The sequence below is a fragment of the Plutella xylostella genome, chromosome 22 (genome assembly GCF_932276165.1).
Source record: "Plutella xylostella chromosome 22, ilPluXylo3.1, whole genome shotgun sequence".
NCBI classification, from domain to species: domain Eukaryota; kingdom Metazoa; phylum Arthropoda; class Insecta; order Lepidoptera; family Plutellidae; genus Plutella; species Plutella xylostella.
Genome location: NC_064002.1, coordinates 4112772 through 4140237, shown reverse-complemented (window position 1 = coordinate 4140237; position 27466 = coordinate 4112772). Strand labels below are relative to the sequence as shown.

At 37.4% G+C, this 27466-nt stretch overlaps 4 protein-coding genes across 4 annotated transcripts; all 4 read right to left on the bottom strand.

The window, feature by feature from the left end:
- Positions 1–1548: 1548 nt before the first annotated feature.
- LOC105394885 (cytochrome P450 4V2) lies at positions 1549–14219 on the bottom strand. Its single transcript, XM_048629242.1, has 10 exons — positions 13945–14219; positions 13340–13429; positions 12009–12119; positions 11192–11377; positions 9383–9582; positions 8716–8785; positions 6451–6652; positions 5617–5768; positions 4231–4416; positions 1549–2300 (listed from the first exon to the last, which is right to left on the bottom strand). Exons 1-10 carry the CDS (start codon positions 14099–14101, stop codon positions 2125–2127), a joined length of 1530 nt encoding a protein of 509 aa, XP_048485199.1. The 5' UTR covers positions 14102–14219; the 3' UTR covers positions 1549–2124.
- A 442-nt stretch (positions 14220–14661) lies between these two features.
- On the bottom strand, positions 14662–18015 carry LOC105394886 (putative gustatory receptor 28b). The gene is made up of 4 exons (XM_011566808.3): positions 16222–18015; positions 16066–16134; positions 15728–15817; positions 14662–15193 (listed from the first exon to the last, which is right to left on the bottom strand). Exons 1-4 carry the CDS (start codon positions 17263–17265, stop codon positions 15140–15142), a joined length of 1257 nt encoding a protein of 418 aa, XP_011565110.3. The 5' UTR covers positions 17266–18015; the 3' UTR covers positions 14662–15139.
- A 3684-nt stretch (positions 18016–21699) lies between these two features.
- On the bottom strand, positions 21700–24066 carry LOC105394890 (putative gustatory receptor 28b). Its single transcript, XM_048629094.1, has 3 exons — positions 22362–24066; positions 22078–22146; positions 21700–21798 (listed from the first exon to the last, which is right to left on the bottom strand). Exons 1-3 carry the CDS (start codon positions 23403–23405, stop codon positions 21700–21702), a joined length of 1212 nt encoding a protein of 403 aa, XP_048485051.1. The 5' UTR covers positions 23406–24066.
- A 654-nt stretch (positions 24067–24720) lies between these two features.
- On the bottom strand, positions 24721–26660 carry LOC119690444. The gene has a single exon (XM_048629093.1). The coding sequence runs from the start codon at positions 25795–25797 to the stop codon at positions 24721–24723; it is 1077 nt and encodes a 358-aa protein (XP_048485050.1). The 5' UTR covers positions 25798–26660.
- Positions 26661–27466: the final 806 nt, after the last annotated feature.

Here is a 27466-nt window from a genome sequence, read left to right as displayed (position 1 = left end):
AAGAATTAGATCTTATTTTTGCTTGAACAAAAACGGCCTCGTGCGCTCGGATTGTCGCACGGAGCGAGCTCCTACACATAGTATGAAACAGGATGGAAATCGCCCGGCGCGTGAGACGGAAGATGCTCAGTACAAACTGTATGCAGTTCTAGGATAAATTCGTGCGCCGCACGCGACCGGAAATTGCCGAAATCATACGAATGACGCCTCGGGAATCTCGGGATGCGCGGGCGGTGGCCTTGACCGGTGGCGTGACCTACGAACGATGCACTTGTCATGTCATTGTCGCAGTTTCACCTTTCGCGCGCGAATACGTAATTAATTTGTTACTCTAATTACTTATTAACTAAGAAAGTAGTAAATATTTCGTGAGTGTGTATGTGTGTGTGTGTGTGAGTGAAAATGAGTGCAAAATACAATATGGACTTCATAAAAAGCAATAGGACATTTCAAAATAGACTGGACATTAAATCTGCTGGGCCGCCTCGGCCTTTGCCTTTTCTCATCTTAAAACAGGAGTGCAAAACAAAAAAAATAACTTATACCTGAATTTCCAAAAGTGAAATGTACAATAAAAAGAAATGGTTATGTGGATGTGAGAGACTAAATGCTTTATTTTGCTTTCCGTGTGTTGTTTTCGTTTCGGCGGAGAAGCAATTTCGCGTCAAAAAAGGCACGCAGAATGGATTTAAAATATAAATAAGGTAAAATATACTTATAATTTATTTTACTTCCAATTGTAATAGGTACCTAATCTATTTTTCTTCCAAAATTTACTAAACCCATAAAGTGCACTACCGGGTATCTGAGGCACCAGCCGCCACTGATCTGAAGGACCTCAATTTATTATTTATATTACGATATGGGCTGTTCAGTTAATTTATGTAATCCTTATCCTAGGTTCATTACTGACCTGGCAAAATTTGTTGTAGGTACTATAAAATGCGTCCAAAAAGGAACCTAATACTAATACTATAATACTTACCGACTGAATTAATTACTGAGGGTTTTACTGAGGGGAAACTTTAAATTAGTTTAGGAATTAAAATCATATAAGTACTTTAAACTTTTAACATCATTGCATTTGCCACTAAAAGGCTACCCTCAGAATATAACTTTTTATGTATATTTCGCGTGTTAGTGTGAACTTAATATTAAAACAGCCCCATCTACTATTAATTTAAACTTTTAATAATTATAGGTTCAATAAAACTCGTTCTATGTTAATTTTAGTTAGATAAACCATGTGTAATATGTGTATCACACATAAGTAGGTACTTACATACTTCATTATTCTGGAGGTCTTTAGGTGAAGATTAATTAAAGAAACTTACTTAATTTTCTTATTTACTACATTTATTTACAGTTAACACATAATTTTACATACTAATTTTATTGGCAAACGTCTTAAGAAATATAAAATATATGGTATTCTTTATCATTCTTTTATCGGAACGATGATAAATAAATAATTCACTTGATGCCTATAAATAACTGAAACTTACTGTAGTTAAGAAAATTGCAACAAGTTGTTCAAATATCATATTATTTTGTTTAAGTACTTACTAAATAGTATATTTTTAGTTTAATATTGAAAGATTACCGAAATCCTTTTTCACGATGACCTGAAACTACATTATTATGATGTTCCATAAAGTTTCGTTTTTTAAAACACTAAAATGTATTTTATATATACTTATGTATATGCAATCACCCGGGTCCGCATTGTTCTATATATCTATTATATATCAATATATATATCTATGTTACAGAAATATATCTATTTAGAGTAAGTCAGTAGGTACTTTTATTGTTGGCAATGTTTAAAACATGTTTATTGGATTATTCTGTTAATGGTTGGCGAGCCATGGACAATGCATTACTTATTGCCTCAGAAATCACAAGACACTTATCTCCAAATTCATAGTTTTTCGTCACTTTAAAATAGTCAGTTTACAAATTATGTTGTGATATACGAATTTTGACCTTTTTGACTGACATAAAGAGTCTAAACTCCTGTGTTTCAAAGTCATTTGTGTCATTTGTAAACGTTTTGTAAACTTAAAATACAGTATATGAATTCAGGGGTTATTCTCTAAGTTTTAACTTAACTAAAACAGTATTCTATGCAATTGGTCTCCTCTCAAGCGCCAGTTGGTACCCATCAGCTGCCTTCATCATGACGTCCAGTTTGACCCTCATGGACGGTATGGGACCAGGCTCTGGATCACCGACCACCTTGTACTTCCGCAGTACAGTGGAGAGGGCTGTCTTTATTGACATCATCGCGTATTGGTATCCTGAAATAAAAGGTTAATGATTAGTATTTTTGGTAGCATTTTTAATTCTTACAGGATGGTGAGACCTGGATTATTTACGGAGTTTAACTTGCTTTTAAGGTGTTTAAACAAATATGTAGAAAAAGAGTGTTGGTTAATAAATTGTCTAAAACAAACGAGTTCTGACTTTCACGAAGTCAAAATTAGAGTGACAGTTAGACTCTTTTCTAGGCCTCTATCTGGTACATAGTAGGGTCAACTGCATAAGTAGCTATGTATATACGAGTAGCTTATGCAGCTGATTGTACCTCTAGGAAATACTCCTCGGATCACATAATAATAATAATTCAGCCCTTTAGGATTTAATGCACTATACTAAACGTGCATGTCAATAAAGTACATATTAGATTAGTACTCAGTTGAAGATAACTTGCTATAACATAACAATTATGTAACTAAGGGTCAGTTACTACGAGTACAGTAATTATTGCAATGGCTAATAGCTGTAGTATCATTAATGGTGCACAACTGGTTCAAATTAAATCATTCATCGAGACAATTATACAATCAGTAAGTTTGTATGTTGTGATGATGTTAAAATACATAAAAAATTGGTTTTTAAATCTCAAATAGGACTTAGTTATGACTTATGATTGTACTATTTATCATCTTTTCTATGTTTGTGAAACTGTTTCTGTTTGTATGCAATAAAGAGTATTTTATCTCTATATTTATCTTTAAGACATAAAAATATAGGAGGTATTAGTAGTACCTAACTAACTTTTAAAAGTGTAAGTAGGTAGGCGTTGGCTAAAATATAGTAAATACCGATGTTAGTTAAAAGTTTTTAATCCGGACGGCCTTAAACAAGAAATAAAGCCAAATAGGGCAACAAGTGCCGCTACAAAAGCCTTTGTCTTGCCACAGATCAATCAACAACGCCTAAACCGCGGCTGACTCACTAACGAGGACATATTTTACCCGCACTACCGCACTGCTATAATTATAGGGAATTATTAATCCTTTTACAGGGAAATGTTTATAAAATAATACTCTTTGTGGGCGTCCACTAGTACCTGCATCACGTAATTATGTAACTGCACCAGTTGTAGTAGTTCATTAAGAAAATTGAGATTAATATCGCCGTACGTTGCAGGAAGCAACACGAGTTTTAGTCATATTGAATAATGTATGGCAAAGTGATGGCCGATAGGGTGCTGATGGGTGCCCTTGAGGTGTACACAAAGAGGAACTGCGTTCGATTCATTAGACTGATTGGAATAGTTTGATATAATGTGTAGGGTCAATAAGTGATCGCTTTGTCTTTCCGATGATAACATTGCTTGATGAAATATGCAATCAATGCCGTAGCGCTATTTTGCGCGTACCTATATATGTATTATTTATATACGTTACCGCATCTGTATATAATATGTACTCGTATAAGTATGTGATTTTGTAATATTATTGTGTTTTTAATCCCAATATGAAAATCAGGATTTTTCACATCTCCTGGCACCGATACGAAATTATAGCCAGACGTCGGGTTTAAGAATCATATACAAACAACATTATATATCTTAACAAATCGTCTATTTACCACGTAAAAACCTAATGCGGATTTGGATATTTTAGGGGTTTTAATAACGCACGCGGGAATAATTAAAAGAGCAATTTGATAATTATGAAACATCAAACTAGTGTCAGACCAAAAAAGCAATTTCGAACCGAAAAAAAAACTGAAATTACTTTTGGTCCGGACAATATAATAAACTACCACTAAATACAGTGTTATTCAGAATGACTTACTGAGTCACCCTCTTTTAACTTAGTAGGTATACTCTTTTTGGTGTATATTTAAAAAAACCGCCTCTACACAGGTCACCCTCTTCGGCTTAGTATACTCTTTTTGCTGTATATTTCAAAAAAACCGGCTCTACACTTCACTTACCAACACAATTCCTGGGCCCACTGCTGAAGGGCATAAACGACGTAGAGTGGGCCAGATTCAACCGCTCAGGCAGGAACCGGTCCGGGTCAAAGTGCTCGGCGTCCGGGCCCCAGTAGTGTGGGTCTCGGTGGATGCCCCAGATGGAGACCACCACCCCCGACCCGGCGGGCAGGACGCGCCCTGATGCTGTGTGAGATGGATAGAAAATGTTAGTCTATTAGTTTCTTCAAAGAAACGATACGATGTCGCGTCGCACGTGTTCATAAGGAGAGTGCATAGAACAACGCGGACTCGGTCATACCCTCTGGCCTCTACGCAATGGGAGAGAGCGATAAGAGAGTAGTACGATGCAACTCACGCAAAACGTCGTATTATCGAGTTTATGTGTTCGAGCCCTTACACTGTTTCGTTCAGAGGTGGCACCCGAATGGAACTTTTGTTCACATCCTTTAAGAGCTACTAGGGCTGACTGGCACCGCCAATTGTAATCAAAATGTTTTCTGCTGATTTTTCAAAAAAGTTCCAGGATAATCTGAGGTTAATTTTAGAGTTGACAATGCAGTTATGTATCTGATTAGATTTAAAGGAATGTTTCGTTGAATACATTAGCTAAATTCCAGATTCAATGTATCACTACAAAGTTTCCTTCTAGGACTCGTCATGTGCTAAATCTTCATTGAACTAATATTTATTTGCGGTTTGATTCTCTACGATAAAATACCTATGTTACGAAAATAAATTACCAGTACCTTACGTATGTAAATTTAATGCAATAAATTAATAGTAAACAGCTACAGCTACGTTTTAAATAGTACTGGGTAATTTTAGAACGCTACGTTCGGTATTTAGATAATTGCCATGTCTATGTAAATGTAATTTAGCAAATTGTCTGACATTCACGTGATTCGCCTACTTATGTTGCCAATTAGCCAAAATACTATTCAACTGTACTTTGGCTACATTGGAACTGCGTTATCATGCAATACAAATATACAATTTACTCTGAAATAACTACTTCACCGTACTAGATATTGAGATCAACATAATCTGAAATGATATTGTACGTAAATCATCGTCCGCTCATCGATGAAAATCAATGTCAAACTAAGATTATACTATGTAGTGAGGTAGTGACTATGTAGTGACTATGTACATAGTAATAGTGAAGCGTATAATTAGACAATTTAGTAGAGCTTATTAGCTTTGCATCACACGTCTTAACCCTTGATTTTCAGTATATCACAATCAACATCAACGCACTGTTATGTTGCCCTATACGTACATTGTACAATGAACCTGCACCTATATACAATGTGTATGTAAATGTATATAATTATTAAAGTACCATAATAACAAGTCAATTAATACATAAACTCGTGTACTTACGTAATTTAATGTCTTCCAAGACTTTTCTAATGATAAACGGTACTGGGGGGAATAACCTCAGGGATTCCTTGACCACGCGCTCCAAGTAAGTGAGCTTCATGAGGTCCTCTTTTATTAAAGGTCTGTCGGAACCTTCAAAAACATCCAGTAATCTGAAAGGGAAAATTACCATTTAGCGTACTAATAATTTACTTTGGTTTTCTTATTAACGTATTAGTGATAAACACTAAATCTGAACAAGCCAAGGCCAGTCAGATCAGTCTGTTGTCATCGGGGAGGCTTCTTTCATGCATCCCTTTTCTATACACTGGATCCCTAGTATTAGATAATCAGAACTGCCTTTGACTCACACATGATAGGATTCACCATGATTATGTAGGTATAGTAAGGACTACTAAGTATGTATTCCTAAATGTAAAAAAACTTCAAGAGTTTCCTGCTCAACGAAGTGTTTGAAGGTTTTGATGAGTAACTTACGAGATTTCTCGCATGCCTTTTTAGTGCATTGAATTAGATCTTGGACAGAAGTATGCGGCTGTAAGCCTTACTACTACTACCAATTAACATTTACCTTCAAAACAGTGTTAAAAAGTCTAAGCAGGAGGATTTTCCAATGAACGAGTCCAAAGATAGAAAATTTACTGACTCCACGCACTATCCCGGCTGCATGGCATCCTTATTGACGTAGATAAACGACACTCTATCTTGATTCGCGTTAAACACGGAGATGTGTTTGTCTGAACATGCATTAGCCGAGTTTATCTACATCGATAAAAATGCCGTGCAACTGCGTCTGGAAATGATCTGTCTTATACGTTTATACAAAACACTTACTCTTGATAAACCTTCTCCTGAATATGAGGGTACTTCCCGAGTAGCTTCAGGGTGTACCCTATGGCCACTGCAGAAGTATCAGTTCCAGCCACGGTCAAGGTCATGACCTCCTCTCGAAGCTCCACGTCGTTGTAGCCCTTGTCTCCGCCAGAGAAAGTGATGAGCAGGTCAAGGAACGTCTTCATTTGATACGTGCCGAGATCTGAAAGGATGGTTTTAAATTAGGTCTGTTTTGTCTAAGCGTGACATCTGAAGGGGTATGCAGAAAGCTGACATGTTAGATTAACATGTAGGTATATGGATTCCTACTTCTTATGCCGGTATTCCAACGGGAAGTTTTTTTAGGCGAAGCGATGCTCATGTGCAACAGTAAAGTACCTACTTGCTTAGATAGCATCAGATTTTACAAATAAATAAAATGCAATGTCACTGTCTACCGATATTATAACATGTGGGCACCTAATTACATAACTGCTTCTCACAATGCGGATCAAAGCACCAATCACTAATTATGGCTGGTTCCAGTTAGACAATTACTTTATATTGAATACAAATATGTGTGCAATTAGATGAGGAATTGAGCCATAATGATCGTTTAGCAGCCAGCGCAGTCATTTGTTTATTTACTAAGCTTTATGCGTTTGCTGTTTGGTCAGTAAAATAGCATGGTACAGATAGACTGTTTTGTTAAATTATATGGTATTGTCTGTAAATAAGGAACTGACAATGTATTTAAACTAATTATGAGTAATATCATCAAAGTGTAGAGTCAGAGGTTTAACGGCCACGTCTACACAATGGACAACAGGGAGATAAGTCAGGGAGCAAGAGTTTTGTTATTTTTTTATCTGATCCTGTTGGTTATCCTAACTAATATTATAAATGCGAAAGTAACTGTGTCTATCTGTCTGTCTGTTACTCCTTTACACCAAAACTACTGAACGGATTTGAATGATAAATAGTCTTACTATATTACGGTATTTATTTTATTTTAGGCTCAATGTGGGATAATACGTAGGGCCAACAGTTCTTCAAATTTAATGCAATTACCGCATTTAATCGTTGGTTATTTCGGTCAAGGAACTAGTTAAAAGTTGTCTGGAAGTCCAAACTTAACTAAGCACCTGATAAATGTATGGCCCTCAAATCACATTCTCTTTTATTTAGGTTCTTAGGATGTTTAAACTGGTTAACTACACCAGTTAAGTGAGTTTAATATCCTTTTTTAGGGTTCCGTAGCCAAAATGGCAAAAACGGAACCCTTATAGTTTCGTCATGTCCGTCTGTCCGTCTGTCCGTCTGTCCGTCTGTCCGTCTGTCACAGCCGATTTACTCGGAAACTATAAGTACTACAGTGATGAAATTTGATGGGAATATGTGTTGTATGAACCGCTACAAAAATATGACACTAAATAGTAAAAAAAAGAATTGGGGGTGGGGCCCCCCATACATGTAACTGAGGGATGAAATTTTTTTTTTCGATGTACATACCCGTGTGGGGTATCAATGGAAAGGTCTTTTAAAATGATATAAAGTTTTCTAAAAAACATTTTTCTTAAAGTGAACGGTTTTTGAGATATCAGCTCTCAAAGTCGTAAAAAGTATGTCCTCCCCCCTCTATTTTTATAACTACGGGGTATAAAATTCTAAAAAAAATAGAGGTGATGCATGCTAATTAACTCTTTCAACGATTTTTGGTTTGATCAAAGTATCTCTTATAGTTTTTGAGATAGGTTGATTTAACTGTAATTTTGGTTAAGTTATTGTGCTTACACTATATTTGCTGCTACGGAACCCTTTGTGCGCGAGCCCGACTCGCACTTGGCCGGTTTTTTAAAAATCAGTTCCTACTTAATTTTTAGAATGTTGTTACAGAATCTTAGTATTATAAGTACGACTTGATCAATGAATTTCATACTAAGGATTTCCCTATTGAGAATACCCAGATAGGCAAAACATATTTAAGTAGAGTCCGACAAAGGTAACTCTGCAGCGGGTAAATGCATTGGACATCATTATTTCCTTTAACCAAATTGAAACCTTTTTAATAAGTTTTTTGTATTGGCACTTGTTTTTGTTGCTAAGTTAGCGAACTCTATAACCACTATATGATTGGCTGAATTATCGTAAAACACATGCCTGGTTATATTTACTCCAATGAGTAACTTAAGGTATATTTTTTATACGTAGGTACGTAGGGACGATTGTTAGCTGATTAAGATGATAAAGGTTAGACATTATAAAATGAATAAAAGTAAATCTTACCGAACTCCACGCCAGTCTCTGTTTTGTTTTGTTTTTCAGCAATTATAGATGCTCTTTTACGTTTTATAACCTGAAAAATAAAACAATGCTAAAATTTAACAGTAGTAGTTAGCAAAAAATTAATATAATAAAACCTTGACCGAAGAATAAATACGTATATTTTAATATGTATAATTACATAAATAATGATTAAGTAAATAGTAATTAAAAACATCAAAGTATGATTGCAATACAATCATATTATTATTATAAATAATTCCTATCTACACATAGGTCAGGCAGTCAAAAAAACCGTAGACTGCTCTTTGCACCATCATTTTTTAAGATAAGTAGGTTAACAAGAATGAGATCAGCTAGTGAGAGATGATTCTCTAAAAAATCATCGTGGTCTCATCAGGTGAATCTCCTCAAAGTCAACTACAAAATACGTGGAGATTATGGCAATATAACAGAAATGCAGAAAATCACACACTGCTTCTAAATACACTCCAAGAGTGCAGGAGACAGTGCATGAGTCCTACAGTGGATCATTACCGTGCCTTAAGTAGACGTACATTGCTGAGTATGTATGGCAGATTCAAAAGTTATGCAAATACTATACAACAATCCCAACAATGTACCTACGTCTACATAACACTCGGACTAAACAGTGTGGGCTTTTACTCACCTCATCGGTAAACTTGTGCATGACGCCCACACATTTATCATGCTCGGAGTGCTTGAACCAGAAGAGCCGGTACATCCAGTCGGCCTGCAGCCACAGGTGGAAGATCCTCTCCGTCACCAGGTTCAGGACCCGGTTCATGGACTTCAGGAATGGAAGGTCTTTGTTGCTTTGCGCCTCTATGTGCACGCCCATCGCCGTTTCTGTAGATGGAACAGTTGAAGTTGGGGTCAAAGTCAAATGATTTTATTCATCGTATATATATTTTTTTTCTGATGAACGTAATTTTTCTACAAACTACTCTCCGTTTGGATAAGGGGCTCTTTATCTTAAGGTGGATTTTCGCTGAATGTGAGCACTGCTTTATAATAATTATGTGGAATATTAGGTAAGTTAGTACAGTGAGCCGAGCAGCTCCATACACCTATACAAAACAATAAATACAACACTGACAAATATTCTTATCTTTTCATATAAATACTCAATACTCAATAAATAAATACTCAATATGAATAGGCATCATCTTTAAATACAGGGTGTTTTGCAAATGAACTGACAAACTTTCACGGTTTGGCAAGTACCCTACACCTATATCCTTCATGACAAATGTATAGAAGTGAATTTATTTTCACAAGGCTCGTGTCTAATAGGCTCGGCGGCGGCGTCTGTAGATATCTTATGGACATGTAATAGAAACACGGAACATATTATAATAAATTACCTACCACCATCAGATAAGGCTTGTGTAAATAGTATGGCACTTATAACAAAAACAATAGAAAAACTGTTATTTTTAATTGATGCATTAAACATTAAAACACTAATATGAGCAGAAAGAAACAACGATATGATAATGGCGGATGGACTATGCTTCGATCATTTACAACCCGACTATGATATAAAATATCTTTCAATACTCCTTCCTACTCTCACATTACGTAAAACCGTACCGACATAACAAACCATTTTCATTCCTTGCTATCTACAGCAAATCGTAGTCAAGTGACTCGCGTAAAGTGCAAAACCTACTGGAAGCCATCTAACCCTTAAACCAGTCAAGTAGTTACCAGTACAAGTTAGCCGGAACTACTTAAACGACACTCGAATAGTTATAATAGCAGCAGATGTACCTAACTGCCTAGGTAAAACCCATACACGTAGGATGAACGGGTTTGATATAATCAGATCACGTTCTAACAACACCGTCAAAACTGGAATTAACACTCACTACAAACACCGTCAAGGATAGACCAGCCATTAGATGATGACGATGATGAGGAAAGGAAATTTAGGATTAAAGACAACAGGAAATGTGTGGAAAATTTGAAGTTTCGAGTAGAGTAGCCAATATACATTCGTAGAGCGTCCAGGGACACTACTATTGAAGTATAAAGGAAATATTGTTAGATTTTGATTTAAAAAAAAGGTTATGAATTATATATCTACAAACTTTCTGCTAATTACAAGCTTATAAAGTTACATTGGTATACCCAATGTATATTTTTTTCCTGCAAAAACACTAAAGCTGAAGTGAACCATGCTGGACAAAACTAGTAGAGTATACAGACGGGTCGCGGGGCGGCGGCGGCATAATGAAAACAAAACATTTCAAACAAAAATAGGCCGACCAGAATTTTATTGTAATTGTAAATCCTAATGCCCATGTGTTGCATCCCTATATTTATTCTCAAAGCTGATGATATAGTAGTGACTATGTAAGTTTTTTATGAAGGTTTTTTTTTAATAAGCATGGGAGCACCTTGCCTAGCAGCGGGACACAATATGGCTACGTAAACAAATAAATTAACTTACCACATACTGAATCCAGGGTATATGTGCTGAGATAATGCCAGATGCTGAATATCTTTCCATTGGCACAGTTCGACAGTTTGTTCGTGAGTATCTGACTCTGTTCAGAAAACACATTGACAAAGTTTTCGAGAATCTTAGGACTGAATGCTGGAACCATAATCTTCCGACGACGCCTCCAAATTGACACTGCAAAAAGGTCATGTATTTTATTTTTTTAATTATATTATTAAAATTTTACAATTAAGTAAACGGTAGTGGCTGGGTGAGGAAGGCCGTGAACAGAGTATTGTGGAGCCCTCATCAGGGAGCCCTGTGTCCAGATGTAGACAATACGGGCTGGTGATGATGATGTTCAAACTATACTCCTATTCAGGTATAATTAGTTCATATATTCCCTCCTGGCTGTTATATAAAACAAAGCAAGGTCATAGTCCTTTAAACGCGTCAAAAACCGCTTATTCACATGAAAAAATTGCCTTATTACCGCAAACTATACTATCATAACGTAACGTCGAACTTTTTGACCCACATTGTGTTCTGAACTCATTGAGGAAGAAAAATATCTGACCACTTGACCTGACCTGATGATATTATATCTAGGTGTAACGCTGTAAGAGCAAGGTTCCATTGAAATGTTGCAGGATACTTCTATAAACGTAGGTACAGTCAGCTGCATAAGTAGCTGTATACTTTTTTGCCTAGACAAACTCGCAAACTGCATATTCAAACATTGACGGATTGTTATGTAGTCAGTTTGACAAGGTACAAAAATGTATAGCTACTTATGCAGCTGACCGTATGTAGAGTAACCTCTCACCTGGAGCAAATATTCCTCCGTTGCCGATGATTTTTCTAATAAATCTATGCAGGTCATCCTTCTCTAGGCAAGATTTGAGAACTACTTCCAGATCCACAGGATCCACTACCACTGTGGAACAAAAATAAGTACAATAATTAATTGTTAAAATTATGGAATTTATAAGTTAATTTTCCGAATGCTGATCAATGTACCCAACCTAAATAATAATATATACAAAAACTCTAATTAAGTGCATCCTAGAAATAGAGATGGAAAGAAAAAAAGCAAATAAAGAAGAGGTGCTCCTCATTCGATAAAAGAGTTCATCTTGGGGGCAGGTTCTAATTTAAGGAATTCTACGGCGGCTACTTACAGATGACTATTTTGTCAATCGCAACCATGAATCTCAGTTTCATGAATTTCAGTTTACCAAGGGATGGTATTACTGACTAAACGTAATAGTATTAGAAAAGTAAACAGGTATTGGCTGCAACATACGGTAGTTTAGAATGGAAGACCATTGTCTTGCTACCGTTGAACTGTGCGTGTGCGTTTACGTCAAAGTAGCAAATTACTAAACTAGCGCTACGACTCACTATTTACGTAGTAGGAAAAACCTTATTTGAACTGACTTATGCCCTTTCACGTGTAATAGTAAACTGTGAACTATCTTTACAAAGGCGGCGTCGAAGTGGCGGACAAAGATGAGGAATGATGATGGTCACTCGATATACAGTTTGGAAGTCGAATCGTAGCACGGGGGTGAGTAACTTGACGATACATAGAGGATACCATAATTTGCTAATACTTAAGATATAATATTATTTAAACGATATTTCAGTCAGGTAAATCCAAAGGTCCTATCCTATACATATAAGTATATTGTAAAGGATAGGACATAGAAACCAACCAAAGTATGCATAAAAATGATAGAAGCCAAGGATTGAGCTAAGTAGTAGGAGTTCAGTAGGTTAAAACATACCTACTGAAATATTCAGCAGGTACATGGGGTAAAAAGTTCATTTAGATTTAGGTATAATTTACAAAATAACAGAAAGTATAGAGCTGGTTTCTGACTACTTTGGTTCTCATAAACCTGGTTAGTTTAATTTAGTTTGATTTCTTTGTTTTTGTTTTATAATTTAACTCCCTCTTTTTGTTATAAAGTTATGTGTATTTGCGATAAGATTAAGTCTAAGCTTTAGTTAACCCTCCCTATACTACCTAACTAATCTACCTAGAGGTGGAAACTTGTGCAACATAAGCTACCCTGTCATTGTTATCTACAAAATAAAATTAGTTAAGTTTTCCTAATACAGTAAAATAAATAAATAAATAGTAGTACTCACCAAAATACAAAATATGTCCTAGCCATCCTTTTATAATCCCATTATTGTGTATAGACTCGTAGCTGAGCTGCTGTAGTGAGTACATGATTTCTGAAACAAAACAAAGAGTAAACAACCGGATGAAGTTGCCCAAACAATCGATATTTTTCACGCAAGTTACTTTTTTGTTACTGTTTTGTAAAAAAATCATAAAATACTGATAAGTTAAATATTTTTTAACTCAAAAAAATACTGAGGTACATACAAATCCTACTTCATGGTAATAAAAATAAAAAAAAAAACTTTTACACACTTTTTATGTTTAATAGGTCCATGCTATTGTTAAATGTACCCTTATTTACTAGCGAATTCGAAAAACATTCATAACTTTACTTATTTCACTGTAAGCATCCAACACACACTTCATTTATTTTATTCCCTAAAAACTTCTCGTTACAGCTGTTAAATAAAGTAATCAAATGACCCAACGCTTTTTTCATAGCTTTCAAGGGTTGTTACCCAATAGATCCCTTGAAATCCTACATAATCATACACTACCTAATAATATATCTACCATATCCCGCATAAATATTTACTATAAGTAACTATATCAAGTCCAGACTCACCCTCTGTGTTCCCGACTAGCCGATGCGCGACCCCAATCCCGGGCAACTCATCCTTAGAGCCAGTAATGTGCTTCGCCAGCCGGTACATATTCCTTCGCCTGTACCTGAAGATCGCGAACCAAAGCACAAGCACCAGGCATATCACCCAGAGAATCATTGTGATCGCGGCACTCAAACAAACCGTTAGAAAAATCAGCCGGCCAGCGCGTCTGGCTACGCGAGTTTTCTCAGCGAAAATGCACTCGGATTTATTATGCCGCGAGGATATGTTGAGGTTTGATCGACTCAGTAGTGCGTGACCACTGCGGGTCGCAAGTTCAGGGTGAGAAACCACCTCGGCTCTAGGAAGCGACGCAATTATCCAATCTGCGATGGACTTTACATGCGGCGACGCAAACCGACAGTCAGGCTGTTACGAAACGAATGGCAGAAAAGTTTTAGTTTCCGCAATTTTCAGTCTTCCGTCTACGTGTTGTTGATGTTGGAAAATTATGGTTTTTTATGCTTAGGATTTGAGGAGAATAATATTTACGTACTTAGATGGATAACAGTATTGTAATGCTGCTGTCTCTCTTTACTTATATAAGCACTGCAGGTCCCGGGGATCAGCCGATACATTGTATTGAGACTGTGCAATTGTGCATTGAAGAAAACTGAAAATGAAGCTATACTACTACTAGGTTCTACTAATGCAGGGGTGGTAATTTTATGCACTATAATGATAGGTAAATTGTATAATTACTATATCGCTTACTGTATAAGGTACATACTGTAATAAATACCAATTTCCTAATGGATATGACTAAATTGTACATGGTGCGTGACAAAAAGAAAACCCGTTAACTAAGTAATAAATATAATTTTATGCTATTAAATTGTAAATATCTCAACTGCCTTTACTTAAACGAATACAATACAAGTAATGGTTATTAAGGGTGTAATTTTCTAAGTGGACTTCTCTAATACCAGTGTTTCAGTTCTAATACCAAATTTTCAATAGACATGGAAATGAATAAAATATCTGATGGTCCAATACCTTTTTTTGTAATAAATATATTTATGTAATTTTTTTCGCCATTACGGATTGACGGGGATATTGACCTGCCTTCGAAAATTTCACTCATTAAATTGCACCTTGTGTACTGCACATAATTATGTATAGTACAACAACATAAAGTACTTTACTGTATATGTTTTACGTAGCAAATTGTAATAGTAGTCCCATGAACGTAGTCACAAATCGTGATCCCTGAAACAAAATATTGTATGAAAATATTGTTTTGTGCTAACCCTCATCATGGAACCACAGTTTACGAACAGAATGAAACAACTGAAAGCATACAAGAAATTAGGTTGTCCCATACTTATCAAAAGATTTTTTCTTTTAGCTACGAAGGTTACTAGGTACTCATATGACATTAAAAAAAATTAAAAGTATCGGGGCTTTTTAACTTATGTTAGAATCCTAATCCTAACTATATAACTATATAATATTATAAATGCGAAAGTAACTGTGTCTGTCTGTCTGTCTGTCTGTCTGTCTGTTACTCTTTCACGCCAAAACTACTGAACGGATTTGAATGAAATTTGGTATACATACGGTCTAGACCCTGGGAAAGAACATAGGCTACTTTTTATCCGGGATTCCCACGGGAAAACTTTTTAAGGCGAAGCGAAGCGCGCGGGAACAGCTAGTATAAAATAAAACAGTAAACACAAATATTTTTAAACCCTATCCTTGAGTGATAGGAACATTAAATAGTAAAAGGCATAGTTTACTTACCTCTACCAGCAGCGGGTAGTCAAGGTTGAATAGCCCGTTGGCGGTGAACCGCGGGACCTGATGCAATAACTGCATTGATAGCAGCATGGCCTGGCAAATGTTATATAAGGGTCTGAGATGTATTTTGGTTGAGGAAACTTGTGTTTTAACTAGATTTTCGGTATATTGCTATTATAGTCAAGTAATTTGTTAGATTTTCTCATTTACTTAAACCATTTATAATGATCAATGTCTAAAATATCTTTTTTGTGTTCAAAACAACAGCGAACATAGGTAAATATTTTTTTATGGAAAACAGGGTTACTTAATTTCATTACAAAAACATGGATACAACTTACTTCTTCCCTTATTTCCGAATTCATTTCCAAATTTAATAAATCGTGTACAATAACTGACGTCTTGTTGGCCTGAAAGAAGTTAAGTTTAATTAGAGAAAACTACAAATTATTATTACTTACTACGAAATTTATGCTCATCATTTTTTTTATACGCACCTCTAGAACAGTGTCTTCACTGAAACGAACACTCAGGTAAATCACCAGCCAATTGTGAACCACCGCCCAAGATATGTACATTACGAAGCTCAAATATCGCTTCAAGTCGCGAAAAAGTAGCCCCTGTGACGTGGCTTCGACAAAATAGAACAAGTTCAAAATGATGTAAGTGAGAGGCAAGATGAATATAAACACGAGTGCCGGGCCGAATTTCTGGTTCGCCATCTGAGTCGCCTTATACAGCTTGCTGTGTATATCTGCGCACTTCCTCACAGTCGCCCTTAGCTGATTGTCCCTCGACTTCAGCAGGCACCTAGCACCATTTTCTTCCACAAAATTCTGATTCAGAACGTAGACTTTGTCGTGTAGGGATTCCAGTTCTATGATTTCGCTGAGTATTTGGTTGACGCGGCGGTACCGCCTGGTGACCATGGATACGTAGTTGCAATACGTCGCCGTCAGCAGCAGGGAACACGTGTCGATGAACGTCAGTGTGAACACTTTGGGAAGCGGAACGTGCTCATCGATGAAGCACAGAGTGCCGTACGTCGACGTTGCGTGAAGAAAAGAGACTACGACTTGCAGTATCATCAGGAACAGAGAGCAACGTCCTTGCGTCACGTAGTCGGCTTCCTCGCCTAATGTTTTTAATTCTTCGTCAATATCCACCAGGATTTGGTAGTATTCGGTGGCTCCGTTGAGGTCGAAGGGCAGCTTCCAAAACAGATACGTGATGAAGACAATGGCTGTGATGCTTTCGTAGTGGTCACCGTAGTGATGCAGCTTGGTTGTGACGAATGAGCGCACTATACTCTGGTCTTCTTTGAATACTATGTAGGTCAAGTAGAAGAACGTCACTAATCGAAGTATCCAAACTAGGAACCCTATAGTGCTGAAGTGCCTCGTGACACGCCCGAGCAGGCATCGTCGGTAGAGCACGCAACTTCCCCAGGCGTTGATAAACACTGTCGCAGACATGGACACCGCTTCCACAACATTTTGCTCGCTTTTTTCTTTTGTATTTTTTTTAAATCGCGCGAGCATTTTGCCGCTTGTGCTTGCTTCGCCACAATGACTACTTAAATAAATGGAAAAGAAAGCGATGGCGGCAATCACTTAATTAATTAAACAAATGGTCGCTGAAGGGCAAGTCCTTTTATTATAAAAATATTAATGAAACAATTTACAAATATAACTCTACAAATTACCTATACGGGGTGGCGTTTATCCTTGAACTTCCCGTACGCAGGTCAGTGTTCATAGCATACATACTGATCCTGTTTCATTTCTGGCTGTACCTAGTTGTGGCTGTTGAAATCGTGAAAAATAACAGCTGTTCTTTACCATAGTTAAGTATCTACTCTACACAAATAGAATAAATGATTATATTATTAATAATATATGGACAGCTGCGTCTTTTTCCGTGATTTCACAGTGGCTCCCTTAATAAAAGTTCACTAGTACCTACCTATGTCAGGTACCTATTGAAAATAGATGAATCAAGGAATATTTTATCAATACATACATTTTTATGTCCGCCTATCACCCGCCATCAGTTGAAATGAAAGTGTTTTACTTGAGGGGAATACTTCCATATTTGTCTCTTTTGCTGACTGTCCAATGACCTGAGTGATGATTCGAGTAGTTCACTGATATAATTCCCCCCTGTAGTAATGTCATTGACATGTTTCTGGTCCAACTAATCTTTCAAAATAATCACCAAGTGTGAGGCTTGATTAGGTGAACGTACTAGGTACCCTACCGTCTACCACCCGGCAGAATCAAGTTCATCACTCCCCAATGAACTCTGTGAGTACCATATTCAGGGGCGTATTTACCCTAGGGCTAAAAGGGCTACAGCCCGGGGCGGCAGGCGACGAAGGGCGGCCCAGGGGCGGCCGGTAGGTTGGATGATTAAAAAAGTACAGAACAATATTTTAGGACGTAAGCCTAGAACGGCCCTGCGCCATCTTTCCAAATGTTGATTTCATATCTTAAGAAATATTATTTAAAGTATGAAAGCCGCCTTTGTTCTTTTCTGAACCGGTGGAATAGTCTATTTTTTTCCGCCTTGGTAGGTATTTTCTTGAAGGAAATCTAAAGTTTTTTTTTTGCCTAACTCAGTCGCCCGCCCTGCACAAGTTTATTTCTAAACGTTCTAAAATGTACTCGTCTATCAGAAAAATCTTTTTTTTCTTCGGAAGATATCATTATAATGTACGCAAATCTATCACCACGATGTTCCTATACATATGTAGGTCGGTAGGTACTCTAGACTTCTTCTTTCGTGTCAGTGAACATGCGAATTTTTAAATTTGTCCAGACCAAAACGAAACAACTTTGATAGCATTCTGGTTGGCCTGGAGTAAGTCTTCCCGAGTGCAGGTGGAAGGGCACAGGGGGCAGGAGTACATGCTCCATAGTCAGGGGGGCGGTACCACGGTCGCATAGGTAGGTTGGTACCAACGGTATAGCCCCACTTGCAAAGATTGTCCTTGCAGCAGCCTACCTCTGCTCGCAACCGATTTACAGGTGTTGCAAAATTGGTATACTAAGCCGAAACCTACATGTGCAGCATGTTATATCTAAGCCCGAAACTAAAATCAGAATTTGGAATTTCGCGAAAAAAAAAAACCCTAGTAAAAAGTCACGTGACCAACAAAGTTTCTATAAAAAAAAGAGTAGACCTTGTAGAGCGGTGTCCGTTTGAGGCATCCCGTTACTATACGAACTGTGTCGTTAAGAGCAAAATCTACTTCTCTAGCATGCGCGGACCTTGCCCATATCATCATCGGCCAATAATCATCCACTGCTGGACATAGGCCTCTCCCAAGGAGCGCCACAACACTCGGTCCTCGGCCTTCCTCATCCAACCACTACCGGCTCTACCCGCCTAAGGTCGTCAGTCCAGCGGGCAGGAGGGCGTCCCACGCTGCGTTTGCCTGTTCGTGGTCTCCACTCGAGAACTCGTCTACCCCAACGGTTATCGGTTCTTCGGCAGATATGACCAGCCCACTACCACTTCAGCTTGCATATTTTGACAGCTATATCGGTAACCTTAGTCCTCTGACAGATAACCTCATTTCTGATACGATCCATCAGAGAAACCCCAAGCATAGCTCTCTCCATAGCACGCTGAGCGCCTTTAAATCGGTGGACCAGTCCTACCGTCAGTGTCCACGTCTCTGCACCATACGTCATCACTGGTAGGACGCACTGGTTGAAGACTTTTGTCTTTTGAGAGGCAGAGAGCCTTAGAGTACTTGTTCGTAGAACTTGCGGAGAGGCGCCCCAGCTGGTAGAAGAAAGCCGTCGCAGAAGTTTGTTTCGGGAGCTAACTTTATTCTTGGTGTTTTGGCAGTGGGTTTTGTACGTGAGGGTCACTCGGAGGTATTTTGGTGACGAGCAGTGCTGGATTTTTTTAGTATGAAAGCCGGCCTTTGTTCTTTTTTGAACTGGTGGAATAGTCTTTTTGTTTTCCGCCTCTTTATTTTTTAAGGAAACCTAAAGAAAAAATTGCCTAACTCAGTCGCCAAAGTTTATTTCTACACGTTCTAAAATGTACTTGTTTATCCAGAAAAATCTTTTTCTTTATTCGGAAGATATCATTATCTATGCAAATCTATCACCACAATGTTCTTATACATATGTAGGTCGATAGGTACTATACACTGACTGCTCTTTTTGTTTTCTTTCATTCCTTGATGGGGCGGAAAACTACAGGAGCCCAGGGCGCACAATCTTTAAATACGCCCCTGACCATATTAACTGATATAATGTATGATATTAAGTTTTCGTTCTAATGATAGTCTTTACATGTATGAATAACTCAATTCTGGTCAACGTAGTAAACAATTAAAGTACAATTAGAGTCGTGATGGCGTAACGGATAGAACTCTCATTCTTTAGACTGTGGATTCTAATACTGCACATCAAAATTGTATGTATTGATGTGTACCCTAAGTTGTATTGTGCATGTGGCTCGCTCGTGAGTACATAATATAATATGTAGAGTAGTTATTGTTACTGTACCATATAAATCACAATACAAATCGGGTATGCAATATAGTTTTGATGAATAAATTTGATCATATAGATTGTAGAACTTTATGTTTGCCTTGACGCGTTGAATTCTTTTATTAGATCACAATTTTATAATTAAGTTACTTTTTTATTTTTATTTCATATAGGTATTATAAAACTTTAGAATGTTCATTAATTATAAAGCATTTTTAAATAACCTTCCTGCAAAGACGGTCAATAGGTGCAGTAACCTAACAACTAAGCGAAGGACCACGGTTAAATTTTCTTGTACCTTCCACTTATGTTTTGAATTTATTTTTTGTAATTATTCGGCTCGACGGACGTGATGTGATTGTAACCATAGTGTATATTATGATAATAACAAACTGATAATTTGTTTCATAGTCCATGCATATACCTACACATCTTCATACATACTGAATATTTTATTTAACATTTTCATTTTGAGATGTTGCATATTGTAACAGCAATCCCAGAAATGTTGTTATGTAGCGGCCGCTCTGTAACAATTGATAAAATACATACTATAATTATCTGTGTCGAGAGTGAAGTAGAAGTAAGATGAAATGTAAGGCCAACTAGCACCGCTAATTGAATTTTACAGTCAAGGTACTGGTTATTGGCAGATTATCATCATCATCATCATCCTATAGTAGTCAACTGTCAGACCAGCTGGGCCTCTCCCAAAGTGATCTATCTAGGGTTTCGTACCTCAAAAGGAAAAAAAAATAGGATCACTTTGTTGTCCGTCTGTCTGTCTGTCTGTCTGATGTCACCACCCTTTTTCTCAGAAACGGGTGTTGTTAAATAAGTCTTTAAAAAATATTATGGTATGGTAGGTATACTCAAACCATTTATTGATTCAGTGATAGGTTTATCAAATATTAACTTCAAAGTTCTATTTTTTGTTAGGCTCACGTGTAGACGACCGAATGGCGTAGTGGTTAGTGGCCCTGACTACTGAGCCGATGGTCCCGGGTTCGATTCCCGGCTGGGGCAGATATTTGTTTAAACACAGATATTTGTTTTCGGGTCTTGGATGTGCCCGTAAAATGGCAATAGGCCCGCCCCCTATTACATTGGGACTAACAAAACACTCTGGCGAAAAGTGGGTGCAGCAATGCACCTCTGCCTACCCCGCAAGGGAGTACAAGGCGTGAGTGCGTGTGTGTGCTCACGTGTCTCCCACTCTGCTGGCTAAATGGCTGGTCCAAAAAATATGCAAAAATTCACGGATGTAATGCATATGATAAAATTAAAAAGAAAACTATCCCAGGTAAGTTGACTTGTACGGAACCCCTCAGTGCGCGTGTCCAACTTGGCCGGTTTTTTTCAATTGACGGCGCTAGTTGGCCTTACACTTCACCTTTAAAATTCCATTATTTATTTTTCAATCAAATATGGAGACGCGTAATGAAGCTCGTAGCTCGTAGGTCACCGTACCTCCAGAATGAGAGCGTAGTCGAGTGTGATGAGCCCCCAGGCCGTGAACGCGGGCGTCTGGTGCAACAGCTGCAGGGACAACTGGCGGGCCTGCCAGTATGAGGACATAGGAAGATGAAAGGAGGAAATTAGAGTAGAATTTCAATAAAATTACAAACTACGAAACTGTATAAGTACATAGTGTTGCAAATGTAACATACTAAGCCTCAACTCAGGTGGTCCATTCCATTCATGTTATAATATGATATGGGAAAAAAGGATTTTGTGGGGAACTGGAATATCGCCAATTCCTTAGGTGATACATACACATCCCCACTAAGAATATACAGTATTAGGATTAGGCTTAAAATTAGGCTAAGAGCTACTAACCTCTTTCTTAACTTGTGAACTAACTTCAGAATTTAATATATCATGAACAATAATATTCGTCTTTTTCGCCTGTAATAAATGAAAAAAAAAATTATTAGCAATTTAAACATGACTACTGTCTACTTCCATACAAGCACAGACACATTTGAGCACATAGCGATTGCTGATGCTACGCAATAGGCTATAAAAGCAGTATATAGACCATCTTTTCTAAAGGAGGGAAAATAAATTATTAATCTGTAAGTACCTAGTAAGAAACAGGAATACAAAAGCCTAATATATACCTCTGAAACGGTAGACTCACTGAAGTAGACATTCATGAAGATCACCAATACGTTGTAGAGCACCGCCCAGGCTATGTAGAGTAAGAAATTCACATATCTCTTCACGTCTTGGGCCAAACCAGCTGAGGTCGCTTCCATGAAGTAAAACATATTTAGTATTATATAACTTAGTGGCAACAGTGATGTCACCAAAAGTATCATGCCGAATACTTCATTCACGGTGGCCGTAGCTTTGAACAACATGCTATGAACTTTAGATGATAATCGAATTCGCTCGCAATTGTCCTCTGTCCTCCTGGCATTTTCAAGATTAAAGTTGTCGTTTTCCAGTATAATCGTAGCAGCGTCGATTCGAACTTTACTAGTAACTTCTTCTTTCACGCCACTCAAGATTTCGTTGATATGTTTATATCGATCCATCAGTAGATAGAGGTAGTGGCAGTAGAAAGTCGTAGCCATAAGCGACACTCCATCGGTAAGAGTCAGCTGAAATATTCTGTCTACTGGAATCACTGCATCAATCGCCCATAGAGTTGCACATATTGTGAGCGCTCGAAGTACCACGGGGATCAATTGTAAAGTTGTTATAAAAAACGTCTTTTTGTGCTGATAGTCTACCTTCACACCACGGCTTGCCAGAGTTTTGTCGATGTCGACTATATATTGCGTAAAGGGCAAACAAGAACTAACTTGCAATGCTACCTTGAGTATGACAGTTTCGGAGTACAATAAAGATGTAATTCTTTCATAGGCGTCGCCGTAATTTTTTAATTTGGTGTCATAGTAGGCTCGTAGTATCGTGTGGTCGTTTACGCATGCATGTATCGCGCTGAAGCCAAACGATCCCAACCAAAATAAGCTGCCAAATATTCCCAAGTAGGATACTCGTTTAGCTAATTTGTTACTTTTATCGTAATACACTTCGAAAACACTAATGCCGATTAGTTGTAAAACTAACACCGTTTGTTTCGATATTATCTCAGGTATTTTTGTTATCACTTTTTTGGGAGTAGATTTTTTAGTTTTAGGCATGATCATGATCATTACTTACGTGTTTTTATTTCGTTTGATAATATTTAGGATTATTATTTAATAAATTATTTGTTTCAAATATCCAGCGTGAACGATGTGAATGAATGGGTGATATTTTCAGGGCGTGGATCAAAACTGCGACGGTTTCCCGGAATGTGTAAGTACAATCGCGTAACGTGAAGCTTTTTAAACGTCCCTAATGGGTTTGTATTGCTAATTCCATTAAAAGCACCAATAACTGTGGCCCACGCGTACACCGTTGTACAGTGAGACGCAGACATTGTACAACAATAATATGATTTTGGTTTTGGTAAAATATATCAGTGTTAAAATTCCAGCATTATGTGACAGGCACAATTTTTATTTCATCACTAATTATTCCTAATAAATAGATCATTAATTAAAATTAAATTAAGTAGCCAATGCATTTAAAACTATCATATTAATTACTTATGTCGGTTCATTAATGTTTAATTTTCAGCCGTTGCAAATTGTAAGAGCAACCCCAAAAATGTGGTTATGTAGCGGCCGCCCTGCAACAACAAATTACATATAAGTCTATTAGGTACGCTTAAATAAAGATATAAAAAAGTCTTTAGGTACCTATCTATTCCTTATAGGCCTAATAGTTTTAAAACTCATAGGATTACCTATTCATTCAAAAACGGCGATACGGCTCGTGATTATAAATATCAATATACAGCGACAAGCGGGTGAGTAAGTGAGCATTCTTGTAACTTCTTACCTCCAGAATGAGAGCGTAGTCGAGTGTGATGAGCCCCCAGGCCGTGAACGCGGGCGTCTGGTGCAGCAGCTGCAGGGACAACTGCTTAGCCTGCGAGTGAGAGGGAATCAGCCTGAGCTATGGATGTAATACACTGATTACATTTACGGAATGGAGAGGCGAGACAGCATTCTCGGCCGAGCACTCGTTGATTGGCTAGAAGTAGTGCTCGGAGGATACTGTCTCGGCACTCTACTCGGTAGGTGTAATCGGGGTATTACACATGGGTCATAGATGGGTTAAATTGTATTTCCTCTCGATCGGGGGTTGCCTTTCCCCACTGGTGAAATTCCACTTGGTTTATGAACAATATTACTATAATAATACTGGGCACAGATCTTGATTTACGGCTTCTATTTGAAAATAAATTATTGAAATAGGTAGTTAAGTTGTTTAGCATACTCTGCATACTTACCTCTTCCTTAACTTGTGATCTAACTCCAGAGTTTAATATATCATGGACTATGATACTGGCCTTTTTCGCCTGTAATAAATAAGAGAGAATAATATAAATATTGTAAACTATCTTAGTACTTAAGTACCCTAGTTACGTTTAGCACTTAGTATTTGTTTATAAACCAATGTAGGTACCTCTGCGACGGTTGACTCACTGAAGTAGACATTCAAGAAGATCGCCAATACGTTGTACACCACTGCCCAGGCTATGTAGAGCAAGAAGTTCATGTATCTTTTGATATCGTGGGTTAAGCCAGCTGAAGTCGCCTCCATAAAGTAAAACATATTCAGTATTATGTAACTTAGTGGCAACAGTAACGTCAGCATAAGAATCATGCCAAATACTTCATTTACGGCAACCGTAGATTTGTACAGCATGCTGTGAACTTTACATGATAATCGAATTCGTTCGCAACCGTCTGCCTTCCTGGTATTTTCCAGCTTTAAGTAGCCATTTTCAGATATAATCGGAATCCCAGCATCGATGTGCACTTTAGCCATAGCTTCTTCTTTCACGCTAGTCAAGATTTCATTGATCTGTTTATATCGGTCCGTCAGGAGATTTAGATAGTGGCAGTAGAAAGTAGTGACCATAAGCGCCACGCTGTCGGTAAGTACCAGTTGGTATACTCTGTCGTATGGGATCACTGCATCAATCGCCCATAGAGTTGCACATATTGTGAGCCCGCGAAGAAACACAGGGATCAACTGTGCAAGTGTTAAAATAAACGTCTTTTTGTGCTTATAGTCAGCCTTAACGCCATGGCTTTCTAGAGCTTTGTCAATGTCCAGTATAGCTTGAATAAAGGATACGTTTCCGTTTATGTGCCATGCTACCTTGAATAAGGTCGTTTTGAAAAACATCATAGATGTGATTCTTTCGTAGGCGTCACCGTAATGTTTTAATTTAGTTTCATAGTAGGCTCGGAGTATCGTATGGTCTTTTACGCAGGCGTATATAGCGCTGAAATAGAACGTGCCGATCCAAAATATTATGCAAAATATTCCCAAAGAGGATACCCCTCTTACCAATTTACCACTCTTATCGAACTGTACCTCGAAAACCCCAACACCATATAGTTTTAAAACAGTTCTCGTTGGTTTCGATATTACCTCGAGTTTTTTTCGTTTTATATTAGCTCCAGATTTATTTATTTTATTCATTTTAATGTCGCAGAAATTCAGGTGAAGAATTGGATTGAATCCAATCTTATGGAGACGGGAATGCCACTATAATTTACGGTGATATTTTCAGGGCGTGGACTGTGACGGTTAACCAGAAAATGAACATACATTCGCGTAACTCGATGCTTTTAAAATGACCCTAATGGCTAATGGATTTGATTTGCTAATTCCATTACTAACTGTGGTCGATGTACTAGCAGTGAAATGTATTTTATGCGCCAATAAATTACAAAAGTTTGATTCATACCTACGTCTTCTTCTTAGATAGTTGGTGACAGAAACTAGCTATGCCTTGTGTTCGTTACTGGTTCGTTACCGATGATATGTGAATGGGATCTGTACCGTACGTATCTTTTGCATAGGTATAGGACATTTTACTGAAAGTACAATTTATTTAAGTAGCTGGCTAATACCACAGGTAAAAAGATCCCTATAGAGCCTCTCCCAGGGACTATCGAAGACGACCATGGGCAAGACTTGTTTATTTTATTGTTGAGAATGACCTCCTGCGTCACTATTATTCGGGTAAGTACCTATTAATTATTGTACAGGTAAATGTGGTAGATAAGCTACTTGTACTTGGCAGCATAATAGTTAAATGTGTATACTTGTATAGTCTTTTGACTGACTGTACCTGACACTTAGTAAATAATTATATCTGATGGAAAGGTCTTCGAACAATTAATAGATTAATTGTGAAAGTGTTAAATTGTTTATTAATGGGTCCACAGGGAAGTTACTCGTAATTTATTTACGAGTTACGACGCAATGTCAATGTTGTTACTTGTTATTATGAGATATTATAAATATACATTTTTTATTTAGAGAAGTAGGTAAGTACCTGCAAGTGCACTCTGCATCATGTAGGTACTTACCTACTTCTCTAAATATTATGCTTTAAATTTATATTTTTCATTAACGTCAACTGTAGGTATTATTAAAGAAACCGAGGTGGGTACTCTAATCAATTATTTTTGGCTTCATAAAACCCTCCAATAACATAAATATGACGTCATAACTTCAGTATAATTAGGCAAAAGAACTTATAATTATTATGAATTGCAAATAAAACAACAACTTGATATTTTGTTTTATCCAGCGGATAATCATTTATTTATTTCTCCTTGAACAGACATTTACAATGTATTGTACCCTACTTTAAAATGGTGGCCCGTTCTTAGAAGACCTGACATGATCTCAAAACATGGCATAATGTCTCGTCACCGTACGACTCTATGACTGTTCCTGTCTCACTAGCAAGCACACAAGGCTATCAAGAGAAAAGGGAACGGCACGTTTGTAGCATATTTGGTTATTGTATATTAGGTACCATGTATTGAAAAGTCAGGAATCTAAAACTCGGGTGCGCAGGGCTATATCATATTGTCGAGGCTGGCGGTAGGTTAAGCCTAAATTTATATCTATATACAAAGGATAATAAAATTCGTGATGACAGTAGGTAGGTATTTAAAAGCACTATACATTTTTAACAATGTGATATAATATTGGAGCACATTGTTTTGTAAGCAATGCCATATCAGGTGCACGCTCATCAATTTATTTATTTATTTATTACATAATATAGCTAACTATCCGAGCGTTGTGCTTCAACTTAGCAGGTATCTTAATTTGTTTCAGATAAAGAGAG

Excerpts from the sequence above, each read along its gene's own strand:
- LOC105394885 (XM_048629242.1), bottom strand. The coding sequence starts at position 14,101 with ATGATTCTCTGGGTGATATGCCTGGTGCTTGTGCTTTGGTTCGCGATC. Across the intron at positions 11,378-12,008 it reads CGGAGGAATATTTGCTCCAG|TGTCAATTTGGAGGCGTCGT; the intron begins GTGAGAGGTTAC and ends ACCTTTTTGCAG. Across the intron at positions 6,653-8,715 it reads AGAGACTGGCGTGGAGTTCG|ATCTCGGCACGTATCAAATG; the intron begins GTAAGATTTACT and ends CCATCCTTTCAG.
- LOC105394890 (XM_048629094.1), bottom strand. The coding sequence starts at position 23,405 with ATGATCATGATCATGCCTAAAACTAAAAAATCTACTCCCAAAAAAGTG. Across the intron at positions 22,147-22,361 it reads GTGAGTCTACCGTTTCAGAG|GCGAAAAAGACGAATATTAT; the intron begins GTATATATTAGG and ends CATTTATTACAG. Across the intron at positions 21,799-22,077 it reads GTTCACAAGTTAAGAAAGAG|GCCCGCCAGTTGTCCCTGCA; the intron begins GTTAGTAGCTCT and ends TCATACTGGCAG.
- LOC119690444 (XM_048629093.1), bottom strand. The coding sequence starts at position 25,797 with ATGAATAAAATAAATAAATCTGGAGCTAATATAAAACGAAAAAAACTC.
- LOC105394886 (XM_011566808.3), bottom strand. The coding sequence starts at position 17,265 with ATGCTCGCGCGATTTAAAAAAAATACAAAAGAAAAAAGCGAGCAAAAT. Across the intron at positions 16,135-16,221 it reads GTGAAGACACTGTTCTAGAG|GCCAACAAGACGTCAGTTAT; the intron begins GTGCGTATAAAA and ends AACTTCTTTCAG. Across the intron at positions 15,818-16,065 it reads ATTCGGAAATAAGGGAAGAA|GCCATGCTGCTATCAATGCA; the intron begins GTAAGTTGTATC and ends AACATTTGCCAG.